The sequence below is a fragment of the Salvelinus namaycush genome, chromosome 24 (genome assembly GCF_016432855.1).
Source record: "Salvelinus namaycush isolate Seneca chromosome 24, SaNama_1.0, whole genome shotgun sequence".
NCBI classification, from domain to species: Eukaryota; Metazoa; Chordata; class Actinopteri; order Salmoniformes; family Salmonidae; genus Salvelinus; species Salvelinus namaycush.
This window is the reverse complement of record NC_052330.1, coordinates 15,458,529-15,473,800: the sequence shown is the minus strand read 5'-3', so window position 1 is coordinate 15,473,800 and position 15,272 is coordinate 15,458,529. Positions and strand designations below refer to the sequence as shown.

General features: G+C 43.9%; 1 protein-coding gene across 1 annotated transcript; it reads right to left on the bottom strand.

Annotated features, from left to right (window-relative positions):
• Positions 1 to 7,513: 7,513 nt before the first annotated feature.
• On the bottom strand, positions 7,514 to 15,272 carry LOC120019464 (sodium-dependent multivitamin transporter-like). The gene is made up of 15 exons (XM_038962768.1): positions 15,142 to 15,272; positions 13,876 to 14,314; positions 13,406 to 13,471; positions 13,074 to 13,125; positions 12,832 to 12,899; positions 12,559 to 12,713; positions 12,290 to 12,430; positions 12,043 to 12,172; positions 11,320 to 11,408; positions 11,001 to 11,113; positions 10,680 to 10,747; positions 10,409 to 10,495; positions 10,026 to 10,213; positions 9,629 to 9,854; positions 7,514 to 9,467 (listed from the first exon to the last, which is right to left on the bottom strand). Exons 2-15 carry the CDS (start codon positions 14,221 to 14,223, stop codon positions 9,288 to 9,290), a joined length of 1,911 nt encoding a protein of 636 aa, XP_038818696.1. The 5' UTR covers positions 14,224 to 14,314; positions 15,142 to 15,272; the 3' UTR covers positions 7,514 to 9,287.

Below are 15,272 nucleotides of genomic sequence, written 5' to 3'. Positions count from 1 at the left end.
AAGCTATGCCAACCATTTTCAGGTCTCTCCAGAGAATTTCAAATTGGATTCAAGTCTGGGCTCTGGCTGGGCCACTCAGAGACTTGTCCCTAAGCCACTCCTGCGTTGTCTTGGCTATGTGCTTAGGGTCATTGTCCTGTTGGAAGGTGAACCTTTGCCCCAGTCTGAGGTCCTGAGCAGGTTTTATTAAGGATCTCCCTGTAGAGATCCTTAATTTTTTTTAAATCCTCTCTGCCCTGTGCAACTGGGTTCTGGACTTCCTGACGGGCCCCCCCCCAGGTGGTGAAGGTAGGAAACATCACCTCCACTCTGCTGATCCTCAACACTGGGGGGATGGGTGCATGCTCAGCCCCCTCCTGTGCTTCTTGTTCACCCAGTCACCTTCACCACCTGGGGGCGGCCCGTCAGAAAGTCCAGGACCCAGTTGCACAGGGCGGGGTTCAGACCCAGGGCCTCGAGCTTAATGATGAGCTTGGAGGGTACTTGTGTTGAATGCTGAGCTATAGTCAATGAACAGCATTCTTACATAGATATTCCTCTTGTCCAGATGGGATAGAGCAGTCTGCAATACGATGGCGATTGCTTCGTCTATGGATCTATTGGAGCGGTATGCAAATTGAAGTGGGTCTAGGGTGTCAGGTAAGGTGGAGGTGCTACGATCCTTAAAAACGTCTTCGAGATCGGTGTCCCATCCACAGGACGGTTGAGCTAACGTAGGCTAATGCGATTAGCATGAGGTTGTAAGTAACAAGAACAATACCCAGGACATAGACAAATCTGATATTGGTAGAAAGCTTCAGTTCTTTTTAATCTAACTGCACCGTCCAATTTACAGTAGCTATTACAGTGAAAGAATATCATGCTATTGTTTGAGGAGAGTGCACAGTTTTGAACATGAAAAGTTATTAATAAAAAAAAACGGGCACATTTGGGCAGTCTTGATTTTTTTTTTTTTTTAATTCACAGAAATGCAATGGTTCATTGGATCAGTCTAAAACTTAGCACATACGCTGCTGCCATCTAGTGGCCAAAATCTAAATTGCACCTGGGATGGAATAATACATGATGGCCTTTCTCTTGCATTTCAAAGATGGTACAAAAAAATACAAAAGAACGGTTGTTTTTTAATTTGGATGATCTTTTACCAGATCTAGTGTGTTATATTCTCCTACATTCCTGTCACATTTCTCGTCGCTGGCCCTCTAATGTTGGGTATGGCATTTTCGGTGAAAATTTAAAAAAGGGGCAGATCCTCAAGAGGTTTTAACTAGTCTCTCAAATCACTTCATGGTGACAGAAGTCAGTGCTACGGGGCGATTGTCATTAAGTCGTGGTACCCTTCCCCAGATCTGTGCCTAGACACAATCCTGCCTCGGAGCTCCATGGACAATTCCTTCGACCTCATGGCTTTCGCTCTGACATGCACAGTCAACTGTGGGACCTTATATATAGACAGGTGTGTACCTTCTCAAATCATGTCCAATCAATTTAATTTACCACAGGTAGACTCCAAGTTGTAGAAACATCTCAAGGATGATCAATGGAAACAGGATGCATCTGAACTCAATTTCGAGTCTCATAGCAAACGGTCTGAATACTTATGTAAATAAGGTATCCGTTTTTTATTTTTAATACATCTGCAAACATTTCTAAAAACCTGTCCTCGCTTTGTCATTATGGGGTATTGTGTGTAGATTGCTGTGGATTTGTTTTTATTTAATCCATTTTAGAATTAGGCTGCAACGTAAAAAAATGTGGAAAAAGTCAAGGGTTTCCGAATGCACTCTAGGTACAGCACCCTTATTGTATGGGACACTTAAATGCACTTTTAGAGGCCACTCAATACAATACTCATCATTAAAACTAAAGCAGTTTAGGTCAAAAGAGATCAGATTAATAATTCTGTTGCCACCAACATAATGCTATATATATATATGGGGCATACAACAATCTCAGCTCTGTAGATTTTGCTGTGAAGAGACAGAATCACTAGACAACTTATTCTGATATTGCCCCTATAAAGCTTGTTTCTGGTCACAGGTTCAGGAATGGTTAAAAAAATAAATAATTGTCACAACATTCACTTAAAATTAACCTTACAAATAGCAGTGTTGGAGCTATTTGGAAAGCCAGTCAGTCAATCAATAATATAATAATAATAATAATCCTAGAAAAGTCTCTTTAGCTCATAATCTGTGGATACTACGTGATTAGAAAGGTTCAAAATGTATGTAAAACATCACAGCACAATTGAAAAATATATGGCACATGGAAACCAAAACAAGGGTAGTCTATGGTGATAGGTAGGATTGGTTGAGAGTGGCTGAGGGGTGGGATTAAAGATATTATGTTCGGTAATGTATTATTGTTATGTGATTGCTGTATATAAAAGTCCCACGTATGTAAAATGTATGTATACAGTAGTTGAAGTCGGAAGTTTACATACACCTTAGCCAAAAACATTTAAACTCAGTTTTTCACAATTCCTGACATTTAATCCTAGTAAAAATTCCCTGTGTTAGGTCAGTTAGGATCACCACTTTATTTTAAGAATGTGAAATGTCAGAATAATAGTAGAGAATGATTCATTTCAGCGTTTATTTCTTTCATCACATTCCCAGTGGGTCAGAAGTTTACATTTACTAATTGAGTGTTTGGTAGCATTGCCTTTAAATTTGTTAAACGTTTCGGGTAGCCTTCCACAAGCTTCCCACAATAAGTTGGGTGAATTTTAGCCCATTCTTGACAGAGCTGCTGTAACAGAGTCAGGTTTGTAGGCCTCCTTGCTCTCACACGCTTTTTCAGTTCTGCCCACAAATGTTCTATAGGACTGAGGTCAGGGCTTTGTGATGGCCACTCCAATACCTTGACTTTGTTGTCCTTAAGCCATTTTGCCACAACTTTGGAAGTATGCTTGGGGTCATTGTCCATTTGGGTGACCCATTTGCAACCAAGCTTTAACTTCCTGACTGATGTCTTGAGATGTTGCTTCAATATATCCACATAATTTTCCTGCCTCATGATGCCAACTACTTTGTGAAGTGCACCTGTCCCTCCTGCAGCAAAGCACCCCCACAACATGATGCTGCCACCTTCGTGCTTCACGGTTGGGATGGTGTTCTTCGGCTTGCAAGTCCCCCCCTTTTACCTCCAAACATAACGATGGTCATTATGTCCAAACAGTTCTATTTTTGTTTCATCAGACCAGAGGACATTTCTCCAAAAAGTACGATCTTTGTCCCCATGTGCAGTTGCAAACCGTAGTCTGGCTTTTTTATGGCGGTTTTGAAGCAGTGGCTTCTTCCTTGCTGAGCGGCCTTTCAGATTATGTCAATATAGGACTCGTTTTACTGTGGATATAGATACTTTTGTACCTGTTTCCTCCAGCATCTTCACAAGATCCTTTGCTGTTGTTCTGGGATTGATTTGCACTTTTCGCACCAAAGTACGTAAAATTACCTCTCTAGGAGAGAGAATTGTACATTTGAGGGATCAGTGGTGAGGCAGATTTGCACTTGAGTTGATGAGCTAGAAATCCACCAGCCTTTTCTCCATGCTTGTAAACAAAATCGCATGCGCGTAGTAGCTGCTGCTCAGCCTTATCTGTGGATAGTAAATTGTCCTGAGTGAAGACTCAACCTTTCTTTGTAAAGTTCTGGTGGAGTATTGTTGATCTAATTCCAGAATGGCATCAATCAGCTGTTATGCGTTTCATTTTCCGTTTACTGAGAGGAATAGGAATTGATTGCCTATAAAACAACCTAAAGTATAGATGGAGGTCAAATCTGTTTTAAAGACATCAATTGTATTCAATAAAACGGTGTAGAATGAATAGTTTGAACGTAAATATGAGTTAAGTCTCAATGGAGGGCGATCTGTATAGTTCAATAAGAATGAGAGGTCAAGCAAAAGAGGAGCATGGTCACTAACAATGGCAGCATATTCAAGAAGGGCTTTATCTACGAAAAAGTAGTCTATTCTAGAATAGGAGTGGTGCATGTGAAAAGAAAGAAAAATATTTGTTACTGGGGAAAAGGAACTCCATGTATCGACACATCCTGCCTGGCTCATAAATGCAGACAAAGCTTTGGACATTTGAGGGAGATAATGATCTGGGGTTTGAATGATCCAAGGCTGGGTCTATCCCACAATTCAAGTCACCTCCAAAAATTAAATAGTTTGAGTTGAGGCAGCAAATAAATGTTTGTTAATAAAATCAACATCATCCCAATTGGGAGCAAAAACACTTACAAGCAAAACACAGGTGTGAACGACAGAACACCCCCCAAGGTTTGTTACACAACTAAAGTGGCCAAATAACTTCTTAAAATTAAGCACATTAATCCGCTTCACAATGGGTGTAGAGCCTAACTGGCATACATACACAGCACGTGAGTTTCAAGTTTGGGGAAGATCATTTACCATAAAAATGCACCTTTATAATAAAAGCATTACATGGAAAATCACATTTGTGGTCCCGTTTGATAATGGTGTTTTCCGCTAATGGAACATTCACGCTTATAGCCTACTACCACGTGCGCATTGCTGCACTTATAATGTGAAGAAATAGCCTAATAGTTTATCAACATTTTAAGCCGTTGCGTTCTGACCTGTTGCATCAGCCTCATTACTTAAAAGATTTTGATGCTGGTGGTTCTACCAATTCGGATCTATCGCATCCCACAACTGTCCCAGATAATGTTTGGAATATTTATTTCTTGCACAGAATTGGTCAACTTTTGTACTATTGGGGATAGTAGATTGACATAGGCTAGTACTTTCGCTGTTTGTTAGGCCTACTCATCTTGTTGGCTGACGAAAAGTAAATGTGGACAGTTCCAATATCTTCAATATGCACCTCGGAATTGGATAAGGACGCGCGTAGTTGCGTTCCCAATGTGTCTGTCTTCACTTGTAGCCTGTGAGAAAGACCCGATCACGTGATGGAGAGCCGTGTGAGTGAGAAGTGCTTCAGAGCGGGCAGCATTTATGGAGAAGGGCTGCAAAAGGCATGGATTTTTTTAGGGTGCATTATGGCCACACAAAGGGGATGCCACCGGGAAATTCGAGACACTATCAAGCGCTTCTCAAATTGTGAATGAAAGACTGACTTTTTGCACCGGCTGTACACTTTGTCACTTTTTCAAATCATCATTGGAGTTGCATCATGCAGCCTTACAATGTATTTAAAAAATCAACAGATATAGCCCAACATTTGCAGAACAACTAATGTTACATTAATAACTCTAAATTAAGCATATAGAAATTCCTATTTCTTTGTTAACACCTCAACACAGAATAGATGCATGTGGTACTCCCTCAAATCCTTTGGAGAAAATATCCTTTCTATTTTGTTTAGCTTTGTTCAATTATATTCTTCATACTATAAAATAATGCAATGGAATTCTAAGCAAATCTTGTCTGCTAAATTAACTAGTGTAGCCCACAGACATACGGCATAGGTAGATCAGGACAACTCAGAGTATGCTATTCTGTTAATTTGAAATGGACTACATTTTCTTCATATCTGTCGAAAATAAATAATGGATTTATTGTGGTTTAGGCTATACTACATGGATTTATTAGACGTTTTAAAATGTAGATGTTCCAAAGGTCTGCATCAGTGGCTTGTAGGCTATGTGTGGAAGCCAGGAGATGCTAAATGTGTTTGTTAATTAACGGTCAATAACCGTGAGACAGACAGTTATTTGCTTGACAATCACCGGCTGACAAAATTTCGCCACAACCCGAGTCAAAACTTCGGCCCATTTGTATTTTTATTTATTATGGATCCCCATTATCTGATGCCAAGGCAGCAGCTACTCTTCCTCGGATTCAGCAAAATTAAGGCAGTTATACAATTTTAAAAACATTAATAACAGATTTCACAAGCTATTAAGTGTGCCCTCAGGCTTCTACTCTACTACCACTTACCTATAACAGAAAGTCCATGTGTACATGAAATTGTGTGTTTGTATGCATGTGTCTATGTTTGTGTTGCTTCACAGTCCCAGCCATCTCCAGCTAGCCAGCCAATTAGATGGTGATGTAGCCAACGTTGCCAATAATCTCTGCCAAATGTAAATAAAATAAAGATGTCCTCGGAATGAGAAAACATGTCTAGAAGGCCAGCATCCCGGAGTCACCTCTTCACTGTTGACGTTGAGACCGGTGTTTTGCTGGTACTATTTATTGAAGCTGCCAGTTGAGGACTTGTGAGGTGTCTGTTTCTTAAACTAGACACTAATGTACTTGTCCTCTTGCTCAGTTGTGCACCGGGGCCTCCCACTCCTCTTTCTATTCTGGTTAAAGCCAGTTTGCGCTGTTCTGTGAAGGGAGTAGTACACAGCGTTGTACGGGATCTTCAGTTTCTTGGCAATTTCTCGCATGGAATAGCCTTCATTTCTCAGAACAAGAATAGACTGACGAGTTTCAGAAGAAAGTTATTTGCATCTGGCCATTTTGAGCCTGTAATCGAACCCACAAATGCTGATGCTCCAGATACTCAACTAGTCTAAAGAAGGCCAGTTTTATTGCTTCTTTAAATCAGAACATCAGTTTTCAGCTGTGCTAACATAATTGCAAAAGGGTTTTCTAATGATCAATTAGCCTTTTAAAATGATAAACTTGGATTAGCTGACACAACATGCCATTGGAACACAGGAGTGATGGTTGCTGATAATGGGCCTCTGTACGCCTATGTAGATATTCCATAAAAAAAAAAAAAAAAGTCTGCCGTTTCCAGCTACAATAGTCATTTACAACATTAACAATGTCTACACTGTATTTCTGATCAATTTGATGTTATTTTAAAAATGGACCAAAAAAAAGTGCTTTCCTTTCAAAAACAAGGACATTTCTAAGTGACCCCAAACTTTTGAACGGTAGTGTATACTTTATATACTGTAACCTTATACAGGAAGCAAGTGAACATTTCAGTTCACGTCCGATTCCACCACGGTCCGCATGTGATTGATTCATGTATTGTGATATAGGCTACCAGCTGGAGCACAACAGCTGTGACCAGCACAGAGGGCATCCAGTCTCTGATAGAGGGAGAAAGTGATAGTGATAGAGCATTACACACACACACCACCCAACAACACAGCATTGTCCTGTAAAGGTCACCGAGAAAAAACCCAAGCCGATTACATTTTACGTAAACCTGGTGACTGCCTTTTACAGCAGTCCTCGTGACTGGCTTCAACGTATAGGCCAGTAGGCTGGACCAATGCTGATTATGATAATCTACTTGAGTCTGTAGCTATGCTTTCACTGCATCGATTTATGGCAAAGAAAATGTGCCAACCTTTCTGGGTAATTATGGCTAATTTGATTTCCTCATGCGTGACAATACCTACTAGCCTATACGTTGACACATTGTACCGGTATCCCCTGTATATAGCCCCGCTATTGTTATTTACTGCTACTCTTTAATTATTTGTTATTCTTCTCTCCTACTTTTTGGGGGGTATTTTCTTAAAACTGCATTGTTGGTTAAGGGCTTTTAAGTATGCATTTCACTGTAAGGTCTACTACACCTGTTGCATTTGGCGCATGTGACAATGATTTTTTGATTTGATTTACTGAGCTTCTGTTAACGATGGGCTCCTATTACAGGTAATGAAAATGAGTACCCTCTCAGGGGATGACCTGTGTAAAGAGAGTGCATAAAGCGCTTCAGAAGAACGCCTTGGTTCCTGTGACATTAAGAAAACTAGGCTGGCTATACAGAGATGAAGTATCATTCTGAAAGGGAAAGGTTAGTATCATTTCCAAAGGTGAGGGGGAGTTTTTCAATGCAACCAGTGTGGATGCATTGAGAGGAGATGGTATTCTACATTCAATAATGTCACTAGCTAACCAACAGTTTGTCTGGTTGTCTCAATGAAGTAAGTAGAGTAGACTCAATGACCTTTCTCTCTCGAAAAACGTGATCCCAGTTAATGGCAAATGAGGGTGATCGCTTGTGCTCTATAGATCTGTATGCAGCACTTATCTCGCTCTTATCTAAGTACGTATTCATTTACTATTGCAGCTTGAAAAGGCAAACGTTAAACCAAGGCCATGTAAGGCAAACAGACGTACGGAGCTTAAGAAACCAAAGCTATCGATGAAGGGCGCTTTCACATATTTCTGTATGATCCGTATCCTAGAGCATTTGGTACCTGATCCGAGCTATAGAACATGTGAAACGCAAATGAGCCCTGGCTCAAACTGATCCTGGACCTGGGTGAGTGGCGGGTCCAAGTTCCAGGACCAGAGTACAAGGTATTGTGACGCAGCAGCGCGAGTCGTGTGAAACTTTTTGCCCGTTGTTAACAAGCTAGCTTCCTAACGTCATGTAGAATGTGTCTCGCTAATCACATTCTGAAACGGTTATTTTCAGATCTTGAGAAAGCAAAATGTATTTTGTAGATTGTCACAATTCAGGAAACCGATCTAGGATACCGAATTTCATATGTGAAAAGGCGCTAGAACACGGTCACTATGCCTTAAGTTGTCTACTGGGACATCAAATATTTTGTAATATTCTTAGTCCATCTGACGTACATGCTTAATCTTCTCTATAAAAATAACATGCAGTGACATTACATCTGAAGTACCTCGCTCTTCACTGCCTGGTCTCTATCTGATTCTCTTCCATAAACAGAAAGACTTGGGTCCATTTTCACAGTCATTGGAACAACTCATTGTGAGCATGTGCGGTCACAATCTTTCAATCATAATTGGACACAATCACAGTCCAGGCTTTGGTTCAGTCCAACGAGACTTCTCCTCAGCTCTGAACATGATTGCCACTTGTGTTACTTTAGTTTTTCTCCATCCAGGAATCCACCTCGATTCAGACATTTTGGCTCTTCTCAAAACTCCAGCTTCATAACTAGTGATTTCCAGTTACTTCAGTTCAGGACAACTGACCAGTGCCATCGTTAATGAGGTACTAATGAATTCAAGATACCCCTGGACCCCCATCCACTAACCACATTTTATTACACTATTCTTCAATCTAGCAAAGGACTCTGGTTCTGACTCTCTTAACCACCAGAGATTTGTGGTGTATCAGTTTTTCCAGGAAGTAAGGGTCAGAGGTGAAACTCCCTGTTCCTCCACATTGACCCTGTGGTGCTTGATGGAAGTCATGTCCAGGAACCCTGGGTCTCCATTGCCCTCCGGTCCTATGTGGATCTTCTCCCCTGGGGCAAAGAAAGCTGCGCAGTAGGGGGGGCTTGTGAAAGTGCTGGGGCTTGGCTGGGGGCTGTGTGTGTGTGTTGGGGGGGGGGGGTCTACAAGGCCGTCTCCTGCAACGTGTGAGCCAGTCGGCAGGAAGGCTGAGGGGTTGCTGTCTCCTCGTCCTCATCCTTCTCTCTCTCCGTCTCCTCAGTCTTCTCCTTCTCTTTGGGATGGGACACTCCATTGCTCTCCTTCCGAGCCATCTGGTAAGGATGCGTGTTGATAGCTTTGGGCTGAATTACATTTAGAAAGATGAAGAAAAGAAGCAGCAAGCGGCTATCACAATTACTGTAAAGTGCATTCACAATTACTACTCCGTAACAATGTTACGGCTGCTATGTTGTTTTCACTGGTTCATAGGCGGTATCCTCCATCTCGGAGGCCTGCAGCCTACCTTCTGCGGCAGTGGGGTGACACAGCAGAGTATCTCCCTGTAGCGTTCAGGCAGGAAGAAGAGCAGGTTGCCCAGGACAGGGTACACCGTCCCTGGGAGCAGGTCCTTCTCCTTCATAGGACCAGTCAACAGGCTGGCTATCAGTCCCACTATCACCACAGTGGTAGAGTTGTGGGCACTGTACCACAAATAGGATAGATTGTACAGGGCCTGCACACCCGTAGGCCTGGAGAGAGAAACACAGGTACGTGGTCAGATTTATATCACCATGCTTATGCAGTCATCCTTAAAACTAGTTCTAATATTTTTGGAAGGATACAATTCAAGTGCTTTATGTTTGATACTGCTGTTCTGGTTCCAATGCTATCAATTTAACGAGGACAAGAAGTCACTGTACTTTGGTTTGGCGGTGATCGAGGTAATGAGGGTGGTCATGACAGCAGTGGTCATGTTGCCGGGGAGGGGCATAGCGGTGCCGTTGATGATGGGGGGCAGAGTAGTGGGCAGCGCCATACGGGACACGAAATGACCAATGCCAATCCAGAACGACATAACCAGGCCTGCCACCAACCCTACTATCGCACCCTGTGGACAGAGAGGAAGGAACAGTTACATAAAAATCTGAAAGATCTCGCTAATTCACCACAGATGTGAAAAAAAGCCATCACAATCTTACGGTATATTTTACTGTTCAGTGAAGAAACCCGTATGTCCTCTGCTTTAGTACCCCTCAATGCCAGCCAACTTGACCCGTGTTACCAAGGCAGTGTTTTGACTTACAGTGGAGTTAGCGCAGGGGAAGAACATTCCCAGACAGAAGACGCCAAGGAGAGGACCACCCACCATCCCAAAGATACTTAATGCTGCCTGGAGGAGAGAGAGAGCGAAAAAGAGAGGTTTATCATCTTTTACTCTTATGTAATATGAAGCCTCTGTCTAAGATAGTAGTAGGTGATCCCCTAGGGGGGGCAACGTTGCTAAATGTAATTCAGCTGGGTAGAGGAGTAACCATTAACTAAAGCAAAGAGAGCAGGGGACATGGGTCAGTCACCTGCAGCACTGAGCCCATGTGAGACGCGGTGTAGGCCATGGCCAGACACACCAGCCCGTAGGCAAACGCTGGGAGAAGAAAAGAGGAAGGGAAAAACAGGTCAGGACCATAGTAGTACAATCCTGATACAGTGTACTCTACCAGAAAAAAATAATATTAGATGTTTATACCTCCACAGTATTTGGACAGAGAAGTCAAAATTGGTTTGTGGACTCTATACTCCAGCAATAACTTAACAAAAAGCTTGATAAAATATGAACACTGCCTGCCACTGTTCATAAACACTGCCAGCGTGTGGCCACTCAGAGAACAGCACCTCACCCAGGCCTTTTGAGAGCAGTGTGGCTTTGGCCTCAGTCATGTCCGGGCAGTAAGGCTTGATTAGGTCCTCCATGGTTACCGTCGCTAGGGAGTTAAACGCTGATGAGATGGTACTGCAACACAAGAGGGAGGGAAGCTGAATGAGTAATGTCATGGGACTAAATAGGGTGGTGAAGTGTGTTCATAACAGTATCATAATACAACCTTTACTGGTGTACCACAACACCATGACATTAATGTAGCAGAGAAACAGTTCCTTGGGGTCTGACTAGTACTACAGACCGAGCACATGAGAGCCAGTGGCAGTTAAGTGAAGTACCTGAGAGCTCCGCTGAACAGGCAGGCGACAAACAGCCCTGGTAGGCCAGGCAGGTCCCTGAACACATCCATCACAAAGTACAGCACCATCTGCAGACAGGAAGAAACTGGCATTTAGACTGGATCAACAGAGCCAAAATGACATTTAACCAAACAATGGCCTTGACTCAAACATCTTTACAAAAGCCTTTCTTTGGCTATGATCTGAAGAGAGATAGATACATTAACTATGGCTTCAAAATGAATCAGATTCACATCGCAATACTGATACGTGCAATATTCATATCGCAAGAGATCCATATCGCATGCGATATTTTGAAACGTGTAACATCCGTTGTCTTCTCCTCTTGCGGCTGTTTCCCGTACACACCAAGTCCTGCACCCTGTCACTCAAGCAGCGCAGTTCCTCAATCCCGCTGTTAGATTCACTTTTAGTTTGCATGCGGTTCTGTTAGTGTAGGTCAAATGCAGTCAACAGATTGGAAAGCAGCATCGTTCTTGTTTGGAACACTTTGTTTCTTAATAGAAGTCATTCTACTTCTATGATCTCCACAGTTCACCCAAGAGTGTCGATCAATATCTCACGAAAAATAGCACATTTTGGTAAAACAATTATAATAATGCCCATATCGTGCTGCCCTAACATAACCACAGTCCCATCAGGATGTCAGTACAGCGAGGGACCACTAAGTGTGTTGTTATGGAGGTAGCTAGTCCTACTTGCCTGGTCGTTGGTTTTGACGTAACCCTTATCCAGTGGGCTATCCTCACCGTAACGAGCAAACATCACCAGGCCCATCAGACAGCCCAGACACAACACCACCTGCTGGCAGGGAAACACCACGTAGCACGACCTGGCGACACACCACAACGTATAATATTACCATTGTGTCTAAGCAGTTGTTCATTTTTTTGAACATGATGTAATTAATGTGAATCCAGTTCAACCGGGCGTTAGTGTTGATGCTTACATGACCGCCTCCCTCTCAGTGCGGGAGCTGAGGTACCTCTGGACCTGGGCCTGGTTGACCCCGTACAGCGCCAGCATGAGGAACACCCCGCCCACCCCCAGCGTCCAGAACGTGTGCCTCTCCGTCGGGTCAGGGTTCAGGCTGCACGGGACACAGGTCAAAGGAGAGGAGGGTTACAACACCACACACAGAGCCCACTATTAGTATCCTCTGTAACTGGTCCAGGGACAGTTTGAAGTCTCATTAGGTCAACTAAGGAAAAGACTCACTCCAGACTAGCGATGCGGCTGCCGTTGATGGCTTTCCTCCACACCTCTCCCATGCCTCCTGCCTGGTGGGCCCCCACTATGATGACCGCGAGTTGGCCAGCAAACATCACAATGGTCTGGAACACGTCTGTCCAGATGACTGCCTTCAGCCCTCCCTGACACGCAAGACAAGATATACATACTGTCTATCCAGCTGCATATAATAATTGCATTCAGAGTTGTAGGGAGATGGGTGGCTACATTGAAAATTCACTGAGGAAAAGAGACACTCACTAATGTTGTGTACAGGGTGCACACCAGACCCATGGCCAGCACTGCCCCCCAGAGGTCAAATCCAGTCACTGCAGGTGGACAGTATCAACAGCACACATCAACATAGATCACATTTACACCACACCAGTCATTCATCGTCTATAAAGCCAGAACAGGTACTAAAGCTCTCACCGAACATACTCAGTGAAACTAGCATTATTCTACCACTTTATATAGGAAATACACGTGACAGATCCCTTTACCTGCATTGAGTGCGAGTGCTGGTGCATAGAGGACCACTCCCATATAGATCACCTGCAGAGACAGTCAAACAACGGTCCAAATTCACAGGGAAGCAAACTGAGTAGGAGCCATAGGTGGTTGATTAAAATACATATCAAATACACATCAAGTGGTGAAACTTCAAATACACATCAAGTGGTGAAACTTCACAGGAAAAGGGCGAGACCTACTAGTACAGAAAGTCCCTGTTCTGCAGAGCACAGCATGTCCAGGATATTAGTAACGTGGGAACACACCAGGAGCACTCACAGACATAACTACAACAGTCTGGAGGACACACAAATACACTCACCATCTGAAAGATAAAGGTCACGGTGCCCATGATGCGAACCGTCTTATTGAAGCGCAGCTCCAAATACTACACAATGAAGAAAAGACAGAAGGTGGGGGGAGAGAAAGAGGGAAGGAGAGACGTTAAAGCCTACCACTGATCATAAAGCATTAGTCATCTGTGACTATTCCGAGCGCAATAGAAGTGGAGATTCTAAGGGCCGGGGAACAGTCCTTTGTTGTCAGCAGCACTGTCTCGTCTGCTGTACATCGATGCTCAATGGAGAGACGTACTCTGGTTCAGCTACTCTGGTTAGCCATTGGCAAAATGAAAAAGCAGACAACATGCTGAGAATGTTGTTTTGCGTTCAACTAGCCTCCCTTGCCAGGGTTCTAGCGAGACAGAGGCACAGAGAGATACACAGCTGCACACAAACTCATCATTCACAGACACTGTTCCTTCTCTAGGTAAGGTTAAGGTTTAGAGCTCACCTCATAAGCGCTGGTGAGGCGGAGCCTGTAGAAGACAGGTATGAAGACGTGGGCGGGGACAAGCAGACCCAGGAAGTAGGAGACTCCCATGAACCAGAACTGCGTTCCGTAGGTGTAGATCTCCGAGGGCACTCCCAGGATGGCCACGGCCGACTGGAAGGTGGCGAGCAGCGAGAGCGACACGGGCAGGCAGCTCATAGAACGGTCGGCCAATAGGAACTCCTGCGTGGTGCGCTGGCGCCCGCCGGACAGGGCGTAGAACAGGCCGATGCACGTGGACGCCACCAGCAGCAGGGCGAAGATCACATAGTCCGGCGTGGAGAAGTGCATCTGGACTACGTCCCCCATGATGCCGCGGGGTGAGGGGCTGGGAATGAGGTGGGGTTGGCCGTGGGTGGCGCAGCCCGGTTGGATGAGGACGGTGTTAGTGGACACTCACCTATATGTCTCCTCCCAGACACCGAAGTGGAAGGATAAATGCTATAGTGAGGGAGAGAGGGGAGACGGAGGGTAGTTATTCTCATCGCTGGCTCTCTTAGTTTTTCTCTACAAGCATGAAGAGCTAGATACACGCAATGCATACAGTAGGTGCTCTGATGGGAACATTTCACACCGCCCTATAACCTAATATAATTCACATCTATTCATTTTCCACTTGGTTACTCTTCCATTTCAGAGCGTCTCAGTAAGGGCTGAAAGTTCAACATTGAAACCACATGGTAAATCCTCTACAGCAGGTCCGTCTGCCATGGCAACACAGTCGGTGCTGATAAAAGTGCTAATCAAATGAGCATTAGTTGTCAAGGTTCCAACACACTGACGGTTGGTGGTCTATTGACACATACCACCGTGAGTGTGAGCCAGGGCAGACTGACCTGGTCTAACTCCTTAACATTACAACAGTTAGTTCATCAGCGGCCTAACACACAATGATAAATTCCCCTCACAGTGCAACTGACAGATCACAGTGTCTGAGGTCTTCACAGTCTCTCACTCGCTCAGCGAGCAGACAGGCATTATAGTGGGGCATGCCTACACTATTTACAGTATGCCTTTTACAGCACCTCACTGATGCAAGGATAACATCCTATTGTGACCACGACTCATGCATTTACAGGACAGGGAGAATACTGATAGTTAAATAACTAATAGGCATTGAAGAGAGAATGAGGGAAAAGAGAGCGAGGGAGGGGAATATAGAAAAGACAGGGAATGGAGAGAGTGGAGAGAGAGAGAGCTAATTGATACGTTTGAAGCAGGTCTTACCGTGTCAGTGGTTGGGCTGGCGAACGGTGGTCTGAGGTTGGCCGTCTCACACAGAACCTGGAACTTAATAATAGCCAAGCTGTGGGAGTGTCTTCCTCATAGGCACCAATCATAAACCCCTGTAGAAGGCA